The following is a 13,787-nucleotide window of genomic DNA, read 5'->3' on the forward strand; positions in this document are numbered from 1 at the left end:
GATGACTTGCCTTTCTTTCCATTCCTCTCCACTATTTAAATCTTATGAATTAAAGAAAGTTGGTTCCTCACTAACGGCTTGATTCTTTAAATCAATTACATACTTCTGACCCCTATTTTCAATGGAGATTGTTTTTTTTCCCCAGTTGTCATCAATTTTGGCTGCTACCAGCTATCCTCTCCTAAGTAATGCATTGTATGTTTTCTTCTACAATAGGATGACCAGGAAATTCATGACATATAGTTGGGTCTTACTTATTACATTTTGCACCATCAAAGTCCCCAATGGTTTGATTCCATGTTAGTAAGCACATATTAGGAGAAATGTTGGTGGCCAAAGGGACAGTTTCTAGAGACAACTCCAAGTGTCTTCTAGCAGTATGTTTACTCCTAAGTCCCATTTAAAATAATTTTTCTGATATTATTCCCCATAATTTCCATCAAAAGATAGTCATCTTCTTTCTAACATTCACCACCAACAGCATTGGGTTAATGACTTGTTCGTCCTCAAGTGGTGGTTCTATTATCATGTCTTTAATTCGGTCTTCACGTCGTTGACTTAGGTTGTCGCTAACTATGTTGGTAATTTTCACTATTAGTTGGCGGACTGTTTAAAGATATGTCACCAAGATTGATATGGTTTTTGTACTACATATCCTACAGACATACTTGCAATTCCTTTTGAGGTTCTTCATTCCTTCACCATTGCTTGTTCTAGCTTCACTGTGGCTTCTCAAAGTCGTCCCTTCTTTATACAAGGGTCTGAATACACTGTCGGTTTATCTATGATTGTGTAATTGCCACAACTACCTCGTCTTGTTCCTCCATGTTTATCATCTCAATACCCTTTCCTTTGGGCAGTTAGTGTCTTCATGGTCACCTAGTCTACACCATTTGTTGAGTTATTGTTCATTTTTCTTTTTATTATGGTAGTCCCAATTCGTTACACTATCAATACTATATCATAGGATGTTCTCTGGATACCCTCATTGATCTCAATAACCACCCGACAATGCATTTTGTGGCATTGATGGAGTAGACCCTCCCTATGTGAAGAGTACTTATGTACTTCTAGTCTTCAAATTGTATGGGCACTCGACTGAATGATTCATCACTTGGAAAATCTCACAAAACACGTTTCTATGATATAAGCTTTAGTGTGCTACTTAGTACACCACAATACATTAGTTTCTTTGTTGGTTCCTTTCTATGCCTTCAATTCTTTCATCATTCTCATCATAGGGTATTAACCGTTTTCAATTCTTTGTCGCTGCTACCTTTGGTGCTTTCATCGTCATCTTTCTTCCTCTTCCCATGAGAGGATATTTTGTTTTTACTCTCAATGTTCATCACCTAATAATAAGGCATTAGCATACAATGATGGAGATACCACTTTCTTTTCTTGAAAAACTAGGGAATCAATCGTTGGATGAAGCATAATTTCTTCAACCCATCGACTAGTTGAATCTCCAACTTAACCAGCAACTCCTTGAGCCTACTATTGTAAGCTTTTATATTCTCATGCTTCACTGCTTGCTGTTATAAATCTCACCAACAATCCATAGTTGTCTTGTAGCAATTTAAATTTAGCCTCCAACACCACCTTCAACATGTCCCAAGAGATTTTGGATTCATCATCAAGCTTTGTACAACAAATATTAGGTATACCTTGTCATTGTAAAAAATGTTCCCAGCCATAGTCTTTGTCCTACTAACCTCTTGCTATCTAGATAATTTTGCACATCTTGAAGGGCTTTATGAGATTCTCTAATCCATTTACCATGAGCTTAGGGACCTTTTATCTATTGATATTTGGACTCAACCAGGGAGTCACCATCTTTCTAGATCGATTCACACTTGTGTCTAGGACCTCATTAGTTTGTTTTTCTCTCAATGTTCTAGTGTTTCACTTGCACCTACAATCACATAGAAGTCCTTTCCACATTTACTTTGACCATACCTTGAGCTCGAGCTACTTTTTGCTTCATCCCTGGACACTCCTCTCCCCAAAGTCTGAGCTCAAAAGCCCCAATTCCTAATTCCTTTCTCAGTACAACTAATTCTCAGATGCAGGCCATTATATTCTCAAATGCTTTAGTTAATTCATGTCTAGGGTCTCTTTTATCTTTACCATCCAATATTGTCTATTCAGAGGACTGCCCTACTTGATCAATAAGGTTTTGGTATGTTTCATTAGTGAGTGGCAAGTGTCTCACAATTTCTTCCCACTCCCCTTTCAAGAGCTCTTCAATGAATATTTTCCTCTACATCTTTGGATGACTCTTCAACTTTTACATTGTTCTCGGGATGGGTCTAACGGGATTTTCCTTGAATGTTTCTCCTCATCTTCACCATTTCTCTTTGATTTGCAACCCTTAGAGATTGTCTCGCCTTGACCACCTTGTGGCCTCTTCTCACCTTTATTAGGATCTAAAGGCATGAATCACTCGAATCTAACCCAATTTCTTTTATGGTATTGACACCAAATGTTTACTGCTATATCTAATAAATCAAATACATGAATAATAAAGATGATAATGCATACCAGATACACAAGCAAAATGTATCATTATTCATTCATGAAATTATTACAGAAGAAAACCCAACATGATCATCCAAAGATCTGAGTTGATTTGAATTGATCATACAACATTCTGTGATGATGCATAATTTATTCAAAGCAACCAACATTTGCCAAAAGAAACACAAGGATCAACCAGTTGATGCTTAAAACTACCCGCAAATGGAAAGCAAAGAATGGAATATAAATACATAATCAGATAACCAATATCATCAAAACATGACAATAGACATTGTACACTAACCACATTATCTAAATTTTGTATTCCAAGCAAGGACAATAAAGCCACTCAATAAAGTTGCCATACCAAATTTAGCATCATGTCTAAACAACCACTAATATACGAATACAAAGCAGATTCACATACATGGATATCCCAAAGTTTGTGGATATGATGCAATATAGTTCATTTCCATATTGAGGATCTCACATCCAAGAATACTGTTTAAGGCTTTTGTTCACAGCTAAAGCATTAATGCACTTTTCATGATGACTATTTTCCTACATCTAAATGTTACAACTAAGATGGCTATTTATTTCCAATTAATGCGTCAATCACATTATTGTCGTTTGTTTAACTAATTCTAAAAACCTTTACTAGATTATAGATGCTTCAAACATATAAACACTTTTGCAGAAGTGTAAAAGTGAGAAATGAAACATGTCTGGTACATATAGTGCAATCTAAGAAACATCCTTCAGTAAATAAGTATCTAGTAACCACACCTCATTTATAATTTGCACTTGACCATCTTTGACAATGTAGTTCACATCCCGTCGATAGAACTCTTTTGCCTTTAAAGCATTTATCACAAATCTGTAATAGCATTACAACAATTAGTTAAAAATTACAAAAATTTAGAAGCAAAAATAGATAAAGATCCTTCAAATGTACATAATTTACCTGTTTTCAATGAGCTCAAAACCATATTGCAAAGGAATTAGAGATTCTAAATTGACTAAAATCACAAATATGAATTTGAAATGCATACCAAAATACTGTCATGAGCAATCACTACAAAATAAAATTCTCAATTAAAGGAATGCTAACCTATCTCAAATGTTCAAGATTTATGGCCACAGACTTGTAATGTCCCCTATGCAAGCATGAACATTTGGTGGAGATCCTTAGCCTATTTAATTTAAGTAGGCTAATTGGGATGTGGTACAAATTAAATAATTAATTAATTAATTGTTTAAAGACATTCATTTTATTTATATTTAATCAGATATTCTATTAAGTTTGAAGGTTAAAAGTGACTAATTTGGTGTAAGAATACTACTTTTGTCTCAAAATTTACTGTTTATTTTCCTTTGCATATTGTCAAACATTTTGCAATAAAGGTATAATTCCAAAGTTTTAAGTAGCAAAAATATAACAGCGTTGTTCAGCCCATAGGTGAACAAGAAAGAAACATATAATTTAACAAAGTAAAATATTATTTATTCATCAAATGCTTTCGTACATAACACTAATGTTCAATACCAATGATGCCAAATACACAAGTATAAGCCGCATTTATGACATCCGACATGGTGCCAATGAAATGACACAATTGTGCCCGTACCGGTAACCGTCTAACTATCTAGTTTGTCGGACAACATCATCCCCCCCAAAAAAGAAAAGTCATCTCCTGGTGACTCAAAACAAACAAAATTAGGAGACAACATACAAACATAAAAACAACATAGACTAGGGAGGGGGTTGCATTCCTGGAGTGTTCAATTGGTGGCGCAACTCGTAAACCTGATCGGTGCATATACGTAAGTCCTTTTGTGTCTGTGTGTTGACTTCTACTGCCTCCTTCAAGAGAAATGTTGCCTCCATAGCCTGAGTCTGGGCCACCTGCAATCCTTTTTCGGCCTTTTCCTTGTCTTGCAAGAGTGTTGCTCGCTCTGCCACCCATGCTGCCTGTTGACTAGCTAATTCAGCAACTAACTCCTCTCGAGCTTTTGCCTCGACCACCCTGGACCTTGCAACTGCAACCCTCTCTTCTTCTCTATCTGCCTCTACATGTTGATGAGCATAGTAGACGTCTTTATATGCCCCTACTATCTCATGTGCAAGATTCTCCATAGCAGTGTTGCACGGTCCCAACTCGGGCTCTACAGTCCAATCAGCCAACATCTCTAGTGTTTCCATGGTTGGCCATCCTCTGGCCTCAAAACAAGAGCAAAAATGCTCCGGACAGCCCCTCTGGATGTAGGCTCGGACCAACTACAACTCCCTTCTAGGAGTCAAAGCATGCTGCCCAATAATTTGACCTCTCTTTAACACAACCTTCATGGCTCTAATGTATGCCATGCATCTCTCCTCGTCTGACCCATACTTCAGTCTATCCTCAGTGTCGACATCCTGCTTCTCATCCATCTTTGTATCCATCTTTGCCCCTTCTGTGGTAGCCACGTCCACCTCCGCTACACCCTGCTTATCTCTGGGCGCATCCTCAAACTGTAGTACTCTCAACTCCTGTAGCGCTAGAATGACAACTACTCCTGTGAATACCTTTCCCCACCTCAAGGACTAAATGGAGGAACAGACATCTGCAGAAATGAGTCAGAATTGTTGTCTCAAGAATGCTCTAGCTCAGTCCATCACCTCAACACCCTCATCCTGTTGTCTCGGTTGGGCCATTCCAACACTCTCGACCGTTGGCTATGCTAGCTAGGCCACACTCAAGGGTTCGGCCAACAAGGATGAAGCTATGGTGACAACAGCTTTTGAGCCAATCACGTCTAGTCAAACTTGAGGCTCAGGCTCTGGTGCCTACATCTCCACGAACCTTGTCATTGGCATTGCTGCTACTAGATCTAGGGCAACTGAATCTACTGGGACCTGAGCCGATACACCTGTGCTCTCCGTCATGGTCATGGGTGGAATCATAACAACAAGTGCATGCCTCCAACCGAAAGGAGGAATAAGCGGCATAGGAGTGGCTATCAAGTGTGTTGAAGTCAACAACTAAGGAGTGAAAAGTGTGGACCCTCCAACTACCTCATTATTCCCAACCTCTACCAGTGTACTCTCTCCCTCTGAATCAATCCCACTACCCCCCGTGGTATCCTCCCATTCATTATCAGTGTCACCATACGCATCTAAGTCCTACAATACCCTCTTTTGGCCAGCCACTATGCCACTCGTGTCCAAATGCCTCCAATAGACTATTGGGGGTTCTCCTGGAGCCAATCTTCCTCTCGATGGGACTTCAAACTCATCCGTTGGAATTTGATGGAATGTTGCTTCAAGAAACAACCCGATGGCATGGTGCGGCATATAGAATGTGCAATGCTGCAATGTCATGAATTCCTCCATTCTATTAGCGAGGACGGTCGCCCAATCATATACCATACCATTCATAATGTTATTCATGAATGTAATCTATAGTAGGGTGATATCTGAAGCCCTACTTGCTCAAGTTATCTTGCTTTTTATCACATCCATGATACATCGCCAATGGCCTTCTTAGATGAAGTCTTGTTGTATTCCTTGACTCTTAGTACCCTTTATGACAAACTCAAATTCCTCTGGCATGAGGTCATGTCCCACCAACTTCACCCAGTACTCCTTACGTTCTTGTGGCAATTTGTGGTTCGTAGTCACCACTTTGCGGCCTCCTTGGGCTTCGAAGGAGACCGTGAGACAATGATTCTTGTATACAACTGTACTTGTTTTGTTGTGCCTGTTGTATGTTTCGATCATAGTTCTTAATATTGTCTCAAACAGCCATATGGAAAACACCGAAAGTTGAATCACCCAATGTGCTTGCGCAAGGATCAGAATTTGTTTGAAGAGCTCTATGTCAGCCATTTCCTGCCACCATCTATGGCACTCGCTGTCATTCAGCCCTTCAAACAGTACTATGAGATGAGAAAGGTCGACCTTCTGTGTGGATGGCTGCACTTTAAGACGCACCCTCTGCTTCTTGCTGCTCGATGCTCCCGGCCCTGCAACCTAGACTCCTGAGGCCAATACTCTTGCACTCTTGTCCATCTTGGCACTATTCTACATCAACTGATCCTTCCACTATCTCCTTTTCCCTGCAGACTGCATACTCCAACTGATTAACCATCCCTAGTTTTGTCTTTATTGCAATGACGATGGTTAAGGTTGCTCTATGCGGGTCCTTCGCTTTTACTTCTCTGTGGCACGTCTTGCTTTAGCCCCTTTCCCGTTTCCACGGCACCGTGTTATTTCCAGTTCCCGCAAAATGCTTCCTTCTTCCCTACGGCAATGCTTCTCCAGACGGCAATGGCTTCCTCTTATTACTTTTGTCTTTCTTGCCGCTATCCCTTTTCAGCGGAGCTTTCCTTCTCCTTTCCGCGTCCTTTTCTTTTCTCTTTCATCGTGAAATGCCCTTGTATTTGTTAAAGATCCAGAGATGGATAACTAGGAAGACAACAATCAGGCAATCAAGAAGATTTATCACAAGAAGCAGCGCTTGTTGAATTAAAACTTGTTTGCCTCACTCTGACTTGACGTATCTCTCTCCACAGGATGTTGTTTTTCACTTCTTGTGCACTTTTATACTTCTCCGCGGGCAGGCAGACCTTTTCCCCTCACCGTAGACAATCTTCACACTTCTCCGCAAATGACGTCATTTTCCCTCTCCGTGGACGCTCCTTACTGACGGCTCTACGGCATTGTTTGTTTGTCTCACAGCCACAAATAAGTCCACAGCCAATAAAGGTCCGCAACCACTATGAGTCCACGGCCATAATGTGCCTGTGGGACTCACTGCGTCCGCGGGACTCACTGCGTCCGCGGGACACATGATGCCTGCAGGACTTCTCTTTTTTTTCTTTTCTTTTTACCTTTTTAAATGGTGCTTGCTGGACTACCCAATTTGCCAGTCAACAAGCGTAGATTGATCTGAATGTAATAGTAATTTTATGGACTGAAAAAATATGGACATGTTATTAAACATTGATATTCATAACAGAACTGGAACTGAGCACTTTCCTTCAAAATTACAGTTGAGTGGGATGGATTTTACACTTAAACAAGGAGGAATTCTGACCTCTAATTCAAATTTCTATCATTTTCCACTACTGGAATGAATAAGCAATTGGCTATTGTAGAAATAATAAGCCAAGCTGTGAAAAAAATTACAAGGGCCCAGTATAAAAGAATGGCAATAAACTTCAAATAATCGCACAGCGCCAAGAATGAAGGGAAAGCTGATATGAGTATTGTTTGTACAATTTTAAGTACAGATGCTTAAACCTGAAGAATGAAATATAATCATGGCAAGAACCATAATATTAACCAATAAGAATAATATATTCAGTCCAGAAATCAAATTTATTTGCCCAGCATAAAGCATTATTTTCCTTTCCGCAAATTTTTGCCAAAATCCAATATTTTCTTACTGTTCTCAGCCAGATATGAATCCTTTAAAATATTTCCACGCATTTTCTATTATATTCAATAAGTTTGTCATGCCCATATAAATTAATAATTATTCCCAATGCAGATCCACAATATGCACTTATAATGACATTGAATAAATGACTTGAGATTTGAATAAGTAATCAGCAGACTAATATTTTCTTTCCTTGCTTTATTTCCAGCAATTAGATAATTAATTTCACTATCTTATTCTGAGTAAAAACTCTAAATCTCTGAAAATGACCCCTTGTTTTGAGAATCAAGATCTATTTGTCCCCGATAATAATCTTACTGAAAATTGTCCCTTAGAAGATTTCACAATTTTCCCACAAAATGAACCCTGATGCAAATTCCAAGAAGAATTTGCCTCGTAAAGGCTAATGATTAAATTTTCCACTAACCCACCAAATCTCTACGGTTTCCATCCTCAAGCTCCTTGAAAGCCAATGCTCTCCAGAATTCCAATAAAATATTTCAAAATGATTAAATTTTTTATCATAATCCTCCTTCACCACTTTTATAATATTTAGGGCAACCACTTTTGGAAACTTCTAGTAATCATTATTTAAGAAAAATATTTGTTATTTTAAATCCGGACTCCAAAAATCATTTTAATTTTAATACTAATTAATTAAATAATAATTGCTATAAACTAACTCAAGACAACATGATAGACTATTTAATTTCACCTATCTGTCAAAGTGGGACATTGCGAGTCCTCCCACCCCAAGATTGCTCGCTCTCAAGTGATCAACACTTGGAGACTGATCACTAAAGAACTACACCAATCACCAGAATCCCAATCAATCTTACGAGGTCTATATTTACTAGAAACATAATGTTGCAACAACCCGATAAATATTACCTACTTATCTCTACAGGATACCACCTGGATTACCTATTTATGAAATCAGCAAACTCGCCATTACGTGACCTAGCATTACCCAATGTTTGTTGCACCACTCAAATTTCCACATTCCTAAACTCTTCAGAAGATTGATGCTTCTCTCCACCAAACAGATTCGGAGGAGAAAAAGTAGATGTTGGGCAAGGATGACACAATGCATAACAATTTTCATCAAAAGATTATGGCTTAGTTAAATTGCAAACCTTGATGTCAACCCCATCCTTACACAGCTGCTTGTTTTGGTTTCTTCTTTCGAGGTTCTCCTCCACCTGCTCCAAAGGTGTCCAAGTCAACCCAATATGTCATTTCTGGCTTGTAGGCTTTCACCCTATTTGCTGGAACCAATGTCCCTCTATCCACAGTTGACAATTAAGTATGGACTGCTTCCAAAAATAAGGCTATGACATGATGTGGCATGTAAAATGCCTCCACGCTTCAATTCCATGAATTCTTGCAATCTTTCTGAGAGGAACTGCACCCAGTTGTACATGTCTCCTATGCAATCCATCAACCACCGGTAACATCCATAGAGCGATATTTGATGTTCGGCTGCCGGCAATTAGTTTGCTTTTGACCAAGTCGACAATGCAACACCATTCTTCGTTGGCTATGAAAACCTTCTTGAGACCCCTACTGTTCTTCCAAATGTCTTCACATTACTACTTTGTGAGATCATTACTGCAAATTAATCCCAACCACTTCTTTTCCTCCATAGTCATTAGGGCTTTCATCAACTCATCCTTGATGGGGAATTCCAAAAACCTTATTTATTTCCTTGGACACATAGGAAATTTTTAGAGTTTGTTGCGAATACTGGATCAGTGATTTATTGGATTTTTTATCATATCCAGCCACCATGGTGCATAATACAGATTCAAACTCTTTTAAATCAAATATGGGCATAGAAATAATTTTTTCTACCTCTACTTTGTACAGTGCCTCTTTGAGAGGGTGATTGTCTTTTGTATGCTCCCACCAAGTGCAGCACTCACTGCCCATGACACTTTTAAAAGTAATATTATCAGTCGTCACCTTTTCTGCAACTTTTCCTTTGTCACTCTTGCCTGTCATTTTTGTGAACTTCTTCACATACAAGGCTGAATTCTTCCTTTTAGAATCAAAGATCTTCCCTTTGCTAGGATTTTCCAAGCTTAACTTGTCCATTCTGTGGTACTTGGAAGAATTGTAGGTAACTTTAATTTTGTTCTAACTCCAACCGCTCTTGTCCACATGGCTTGCCTCTATTTCTACGTTGGGTTTCTTTTTGAGATGATATTCCTGTATTTGTCTGGTACAGCCCCTTCCTTGTAGCTCACCCTTGCCTTCGTACTCGTCTACCTATATCTACCCCGTACGGTCTCCTCTTCCTGCTTACATCTCTTTCGTACAGCCTCCACCTCCTGTCTACAACTAGCTCATACAGAGAGACTACAACAAGAGAAATCTGCTTCTGCCACATCACTTCCACATTCATCCCGTTACATCTATAGCCTCTGCTAACACAATACTGTCTCCTCAAGCTGACCTTGATAGCCACCTGTGCTGCTTTATCTGTTTTCAATTCCTCGGTACCCTGAGCCAAGTGTTGCTGCACTACCTCCAACTGGACGATCAGCTCCTCCCGAGCTCTCTATGCATCCACCAAGACAGCCTCACAGCCAACACCTGCTCCCACTGCCTCTGGTACACAAACAATCCATGCCTGCAGCAACTTCAACTCTTTTGAACTGGTCAGACTCCCACAACTGATATCCGCCACGACTGGGGGTCCAGGGGGCAACACCCTCGGCGAGGTCGAGGGGCAGCGCCTCGGGTGCGCTCCCTGTCGTAGTATAGGGTGGGGTTGAGGGGCAACGCCCCTCGCCGCCAAGAACAAATTAGCACTTCGAAACCCACACAAAAATGCACGAAACACACCATTTCTGTCATTATCTGCCGATTCTGCACTCTTTCTGGCAACCACGGATGTGTCCCCTTCCTTTTGGCATCATCTGTCACTCATTCTGAACAACTTGATTCTGTCGTCGTTTTTTTTTTTTTTTTTTTACTGCTTCCTCTGCACACACTCCTTCTGGCAGAACAAGAACTCTTCTTTATGTCTCTGTTTCCCCGCAGAAGTCTTTTCCCTTGCAACGCGGAGGAGAAACTCTGACTGGCGGAGGAGGTTGAAGTTTCTTGACCCACGGCTAATCTTTCTACCCGCGGCTTGTGTGGCGGAGACATGATCGCTTGAGAGCCCACGGGGCTTTATCTTCTTCTCTCACAGACCATTTGTTGCCCACGGGGCTTCCAACTTCTACGCCCACAAAGAAATTTTCAAACTGATTGCTTGATGCAAAGAAATTTGAGGATAATACTGAATCATTCAAATACTAGATAATACTATGGGGAGGAAGTTGGCCCTTGCGAAGGAGAGAAAGTGTAAAGTAGCCAGCGTCCATCAGATCAGCAATCTTATGCAGAGAATCGTGTTCTAAACCGAGCTTGAAGATGGCTCGAGCTTCTGCCTTCTTCAGGTGCCTGGCAGACAATGATAAAGGCAAATCTCCAGAGTTCAATGTCCTCAGAATGTGACAGAACGGCGGGCTTATTGCGCACTAAATCCTCTGTAGTCGCCCATACTAGTTCCTTCGCCCTTTACTATTTCACTTCCTCCTTGTCACGCCCCCGGTTGCAGAATTGCATGCCACCACAGCTACTCTTCAGTCTGCTATTTTACTCCATGTTTTTTGTTGCAAAAAAAATATTAACTCGGCCCAGCTATTGCCCGCGGGGCCTCTCTTTCGCCGGCCGCAGACAGCTGTTGCCCGCGAGGCCTCCAACTTCGACACCCGCGGGGCCTTTCTTTCGTCGGCCGCGGACAGCCGTTGCCCGCGGGGCCTTTCTATCCGCGGCTTCTTCTTCTTCTTTTTTCAATTTTTCTTTTTTTTTTTTTTTTTTTTTTTTTTTTTTTTTTTTTAAAGAAATCAACTAACAGAGGTACCTCCATTTTGCCTCCAGGCGTTGCCATTCTGCAACGACGACAGAGTCAGCTGGCCGTCCTGTGACAGCGACGGAGTCTTCCTGGCACCATATATTTTGAATTTGGATCTGTTGACTACCGGAGGTATCTTCTGCCCGTCCAAAGTTGATAATCTGATCGCTCCCTTGTCGCTGACCTTCCGAATCTGATATGATCCAACCCATCTGCCCTTAAACTTTTCCACTTTGATTTCATTCTAACCGTCGTATGCCTTACGTTTGTTCTGTGCTACCCCCGTCACCCACTGTGCCTGCGGTCGTCGCGCAACTAGATTATTTCCTTGCTGTCGGTGCCCTTCCACTAATTTTATGCTGCGGTGTAACCTTTTCTTTCTGCGCGGTCCATTCACCATGTACCGGACAATGGGATTTTTCGTTTTTCTATGTTCAAACTGTATGTTCTTCCCCTCAGCTTCAGCCATGGCAGCTTTTCCTTCTTCCACTTCCCTGCATTCCTCCGGACATTCGTTTTCCTCCTTTTTCTCATTTTCGTCGACCCTTAGCATATTACAACTCGGAAAGAGTTCGTAGTTTTCTATCTGCCAGTGGTAAAGGCCATTCACCAAGTCCAGGTCGTCGTCATTCGATCCTCCGTCAAGTCTCAATACTCCTTCATCCGGTTCCATTCTCCTCTTTCCTTCGTCATCACTCTCGCCTTCACTGTCAGAATCTGACAATGCTGCCACCTCGCCAACCATTTGCGTGTGCAGGTCAATTATGAATCTTTTGCCTCCGCGCTCCATTGATAGGGTATTGCGTTTCCAATCATGTTTTGCTTTTGCTTGCACCAACCAATCCCGTCCCAGAATAGCATCATAGCCTTTTCTTTTTAATGGAATGACCACAAAATCCAATAAAAATGGTTGCGTACCAATTGTTACCGGTTGCGCTTTCAGAATTCCCAACGGTTTGATTCCATGTTGGTCTGCCGTGAGCAACTGAAATGCAGGTGGCCACAATGTCGGCTTTCCCAACTTCTTCCAAGTATCCTCCGGCAACACATTCACGCCGGACCCTCCGTCAACAATTGTCTTTGTCAAAACATTTCCCAAAATCCCCATCTCAACAACCGCCGGATGTCGTCCAGAGGTGAGTGCCAACAGCATTGGGTCTGTTGTCATCACTTCCCTACTATTCCTTCCTGTGTCCTCCGATGCTTTCGAAAACAGTGTATGATTCAGAATGGCCGTCCGTAACTAGGGCATTGTGATAAGGAGGTCACTTATCTTGACCGGTATCTCCGTTTGTAGAATCTGTCATACAATGTTTTGTTCTGCAAAGTTCCTTGCCAAGGTGCCGGTGATATCCTTCAACTGAGATGTCCCTACCGACGATACCTTTCCAATTTCTGCCTGCATTTCCCCCTATTTTCTTTTTTCTTCCGCTAGCCTCCGTGTAATTGCCAAAACCTCCTCTACATCTGTGCCAACAGTGATCAAGTTTACTCCAGCCTTTGGACACTTGGAATCTTCGTGATCGCCGGGTCCGCACCATCTGCATAATAATTTTGGTGTGTTTGCCGCTGTACAATCCCGCGCAAAATGACCCCACAAATTACATGCTCGGCATTGAACGATCAACCGTCCGTTTGCATCATACTGAGTTCGACTTCGGCCTCCATTATTATTGTTATTATTTTGCCCTCTGTTATTATTCCTGTATCCTCCGGATGTAGCACCGGCGATATTCGTGTTTCCGCTACTACCCGACGGGGAAGCCTCCTGTGTGAGAAACACCTGCGGAGATCCTCTTGTCTTCATGTTAAAGGGACAGTCCTTTGTCGAATGGCCCATGATCTGACAGATGTCACAGAATTGGTTCTTCGGACACGATCCTTTAGTATGCCCATCTGTCTTACACTCCATGCACCACAGCTCACTACTTTTTGGC

The 13,787-nt window shown here is 41.3% G+C and overlaps 1 protein-coding gene across 3 annotated transcripts in view; it reads right to left on the minus strand.

Moving 5' to 3' along the window:
• SECA2 (Preprotein translocase SecA family protein) overlaps positions 1–13,787 on the minus strand; it is a 237,349-nt gene that overhangs the window by 152,924 nt on the left and 70,638 nt on the right. For all 3 annotated transcript variants that reach the window (XM_089805095.1, XM_089805094.1, XM_089805093.1), the window contains exon 14: positions 3,307–3,397. In XM_089805095.1, coding sequence (XP_089661221.1) covers positions 3,307–3,397 — 91 coding nt within the window. The remainder of the gene's footprint in view (positions 1–3,306; positions 3,398–13,787) is intronic.

The sequence above is a fragment of the Cupressus sempervirens genome, chromosome 10 (genome assembly GCF_028749045.1).
Source record: "Cupressus sempervirens isolate cs-2001-9-10 chromosome 10, ASM2874904v1, whole genome shotgun sequence".
Taxonomy (NCBI): Eukaryota; Viridiplantae; Streptophyta; class Pinopsida; order Cupressales; family Cupressaceae; genus Cupressus; species Cupressus sempervirens.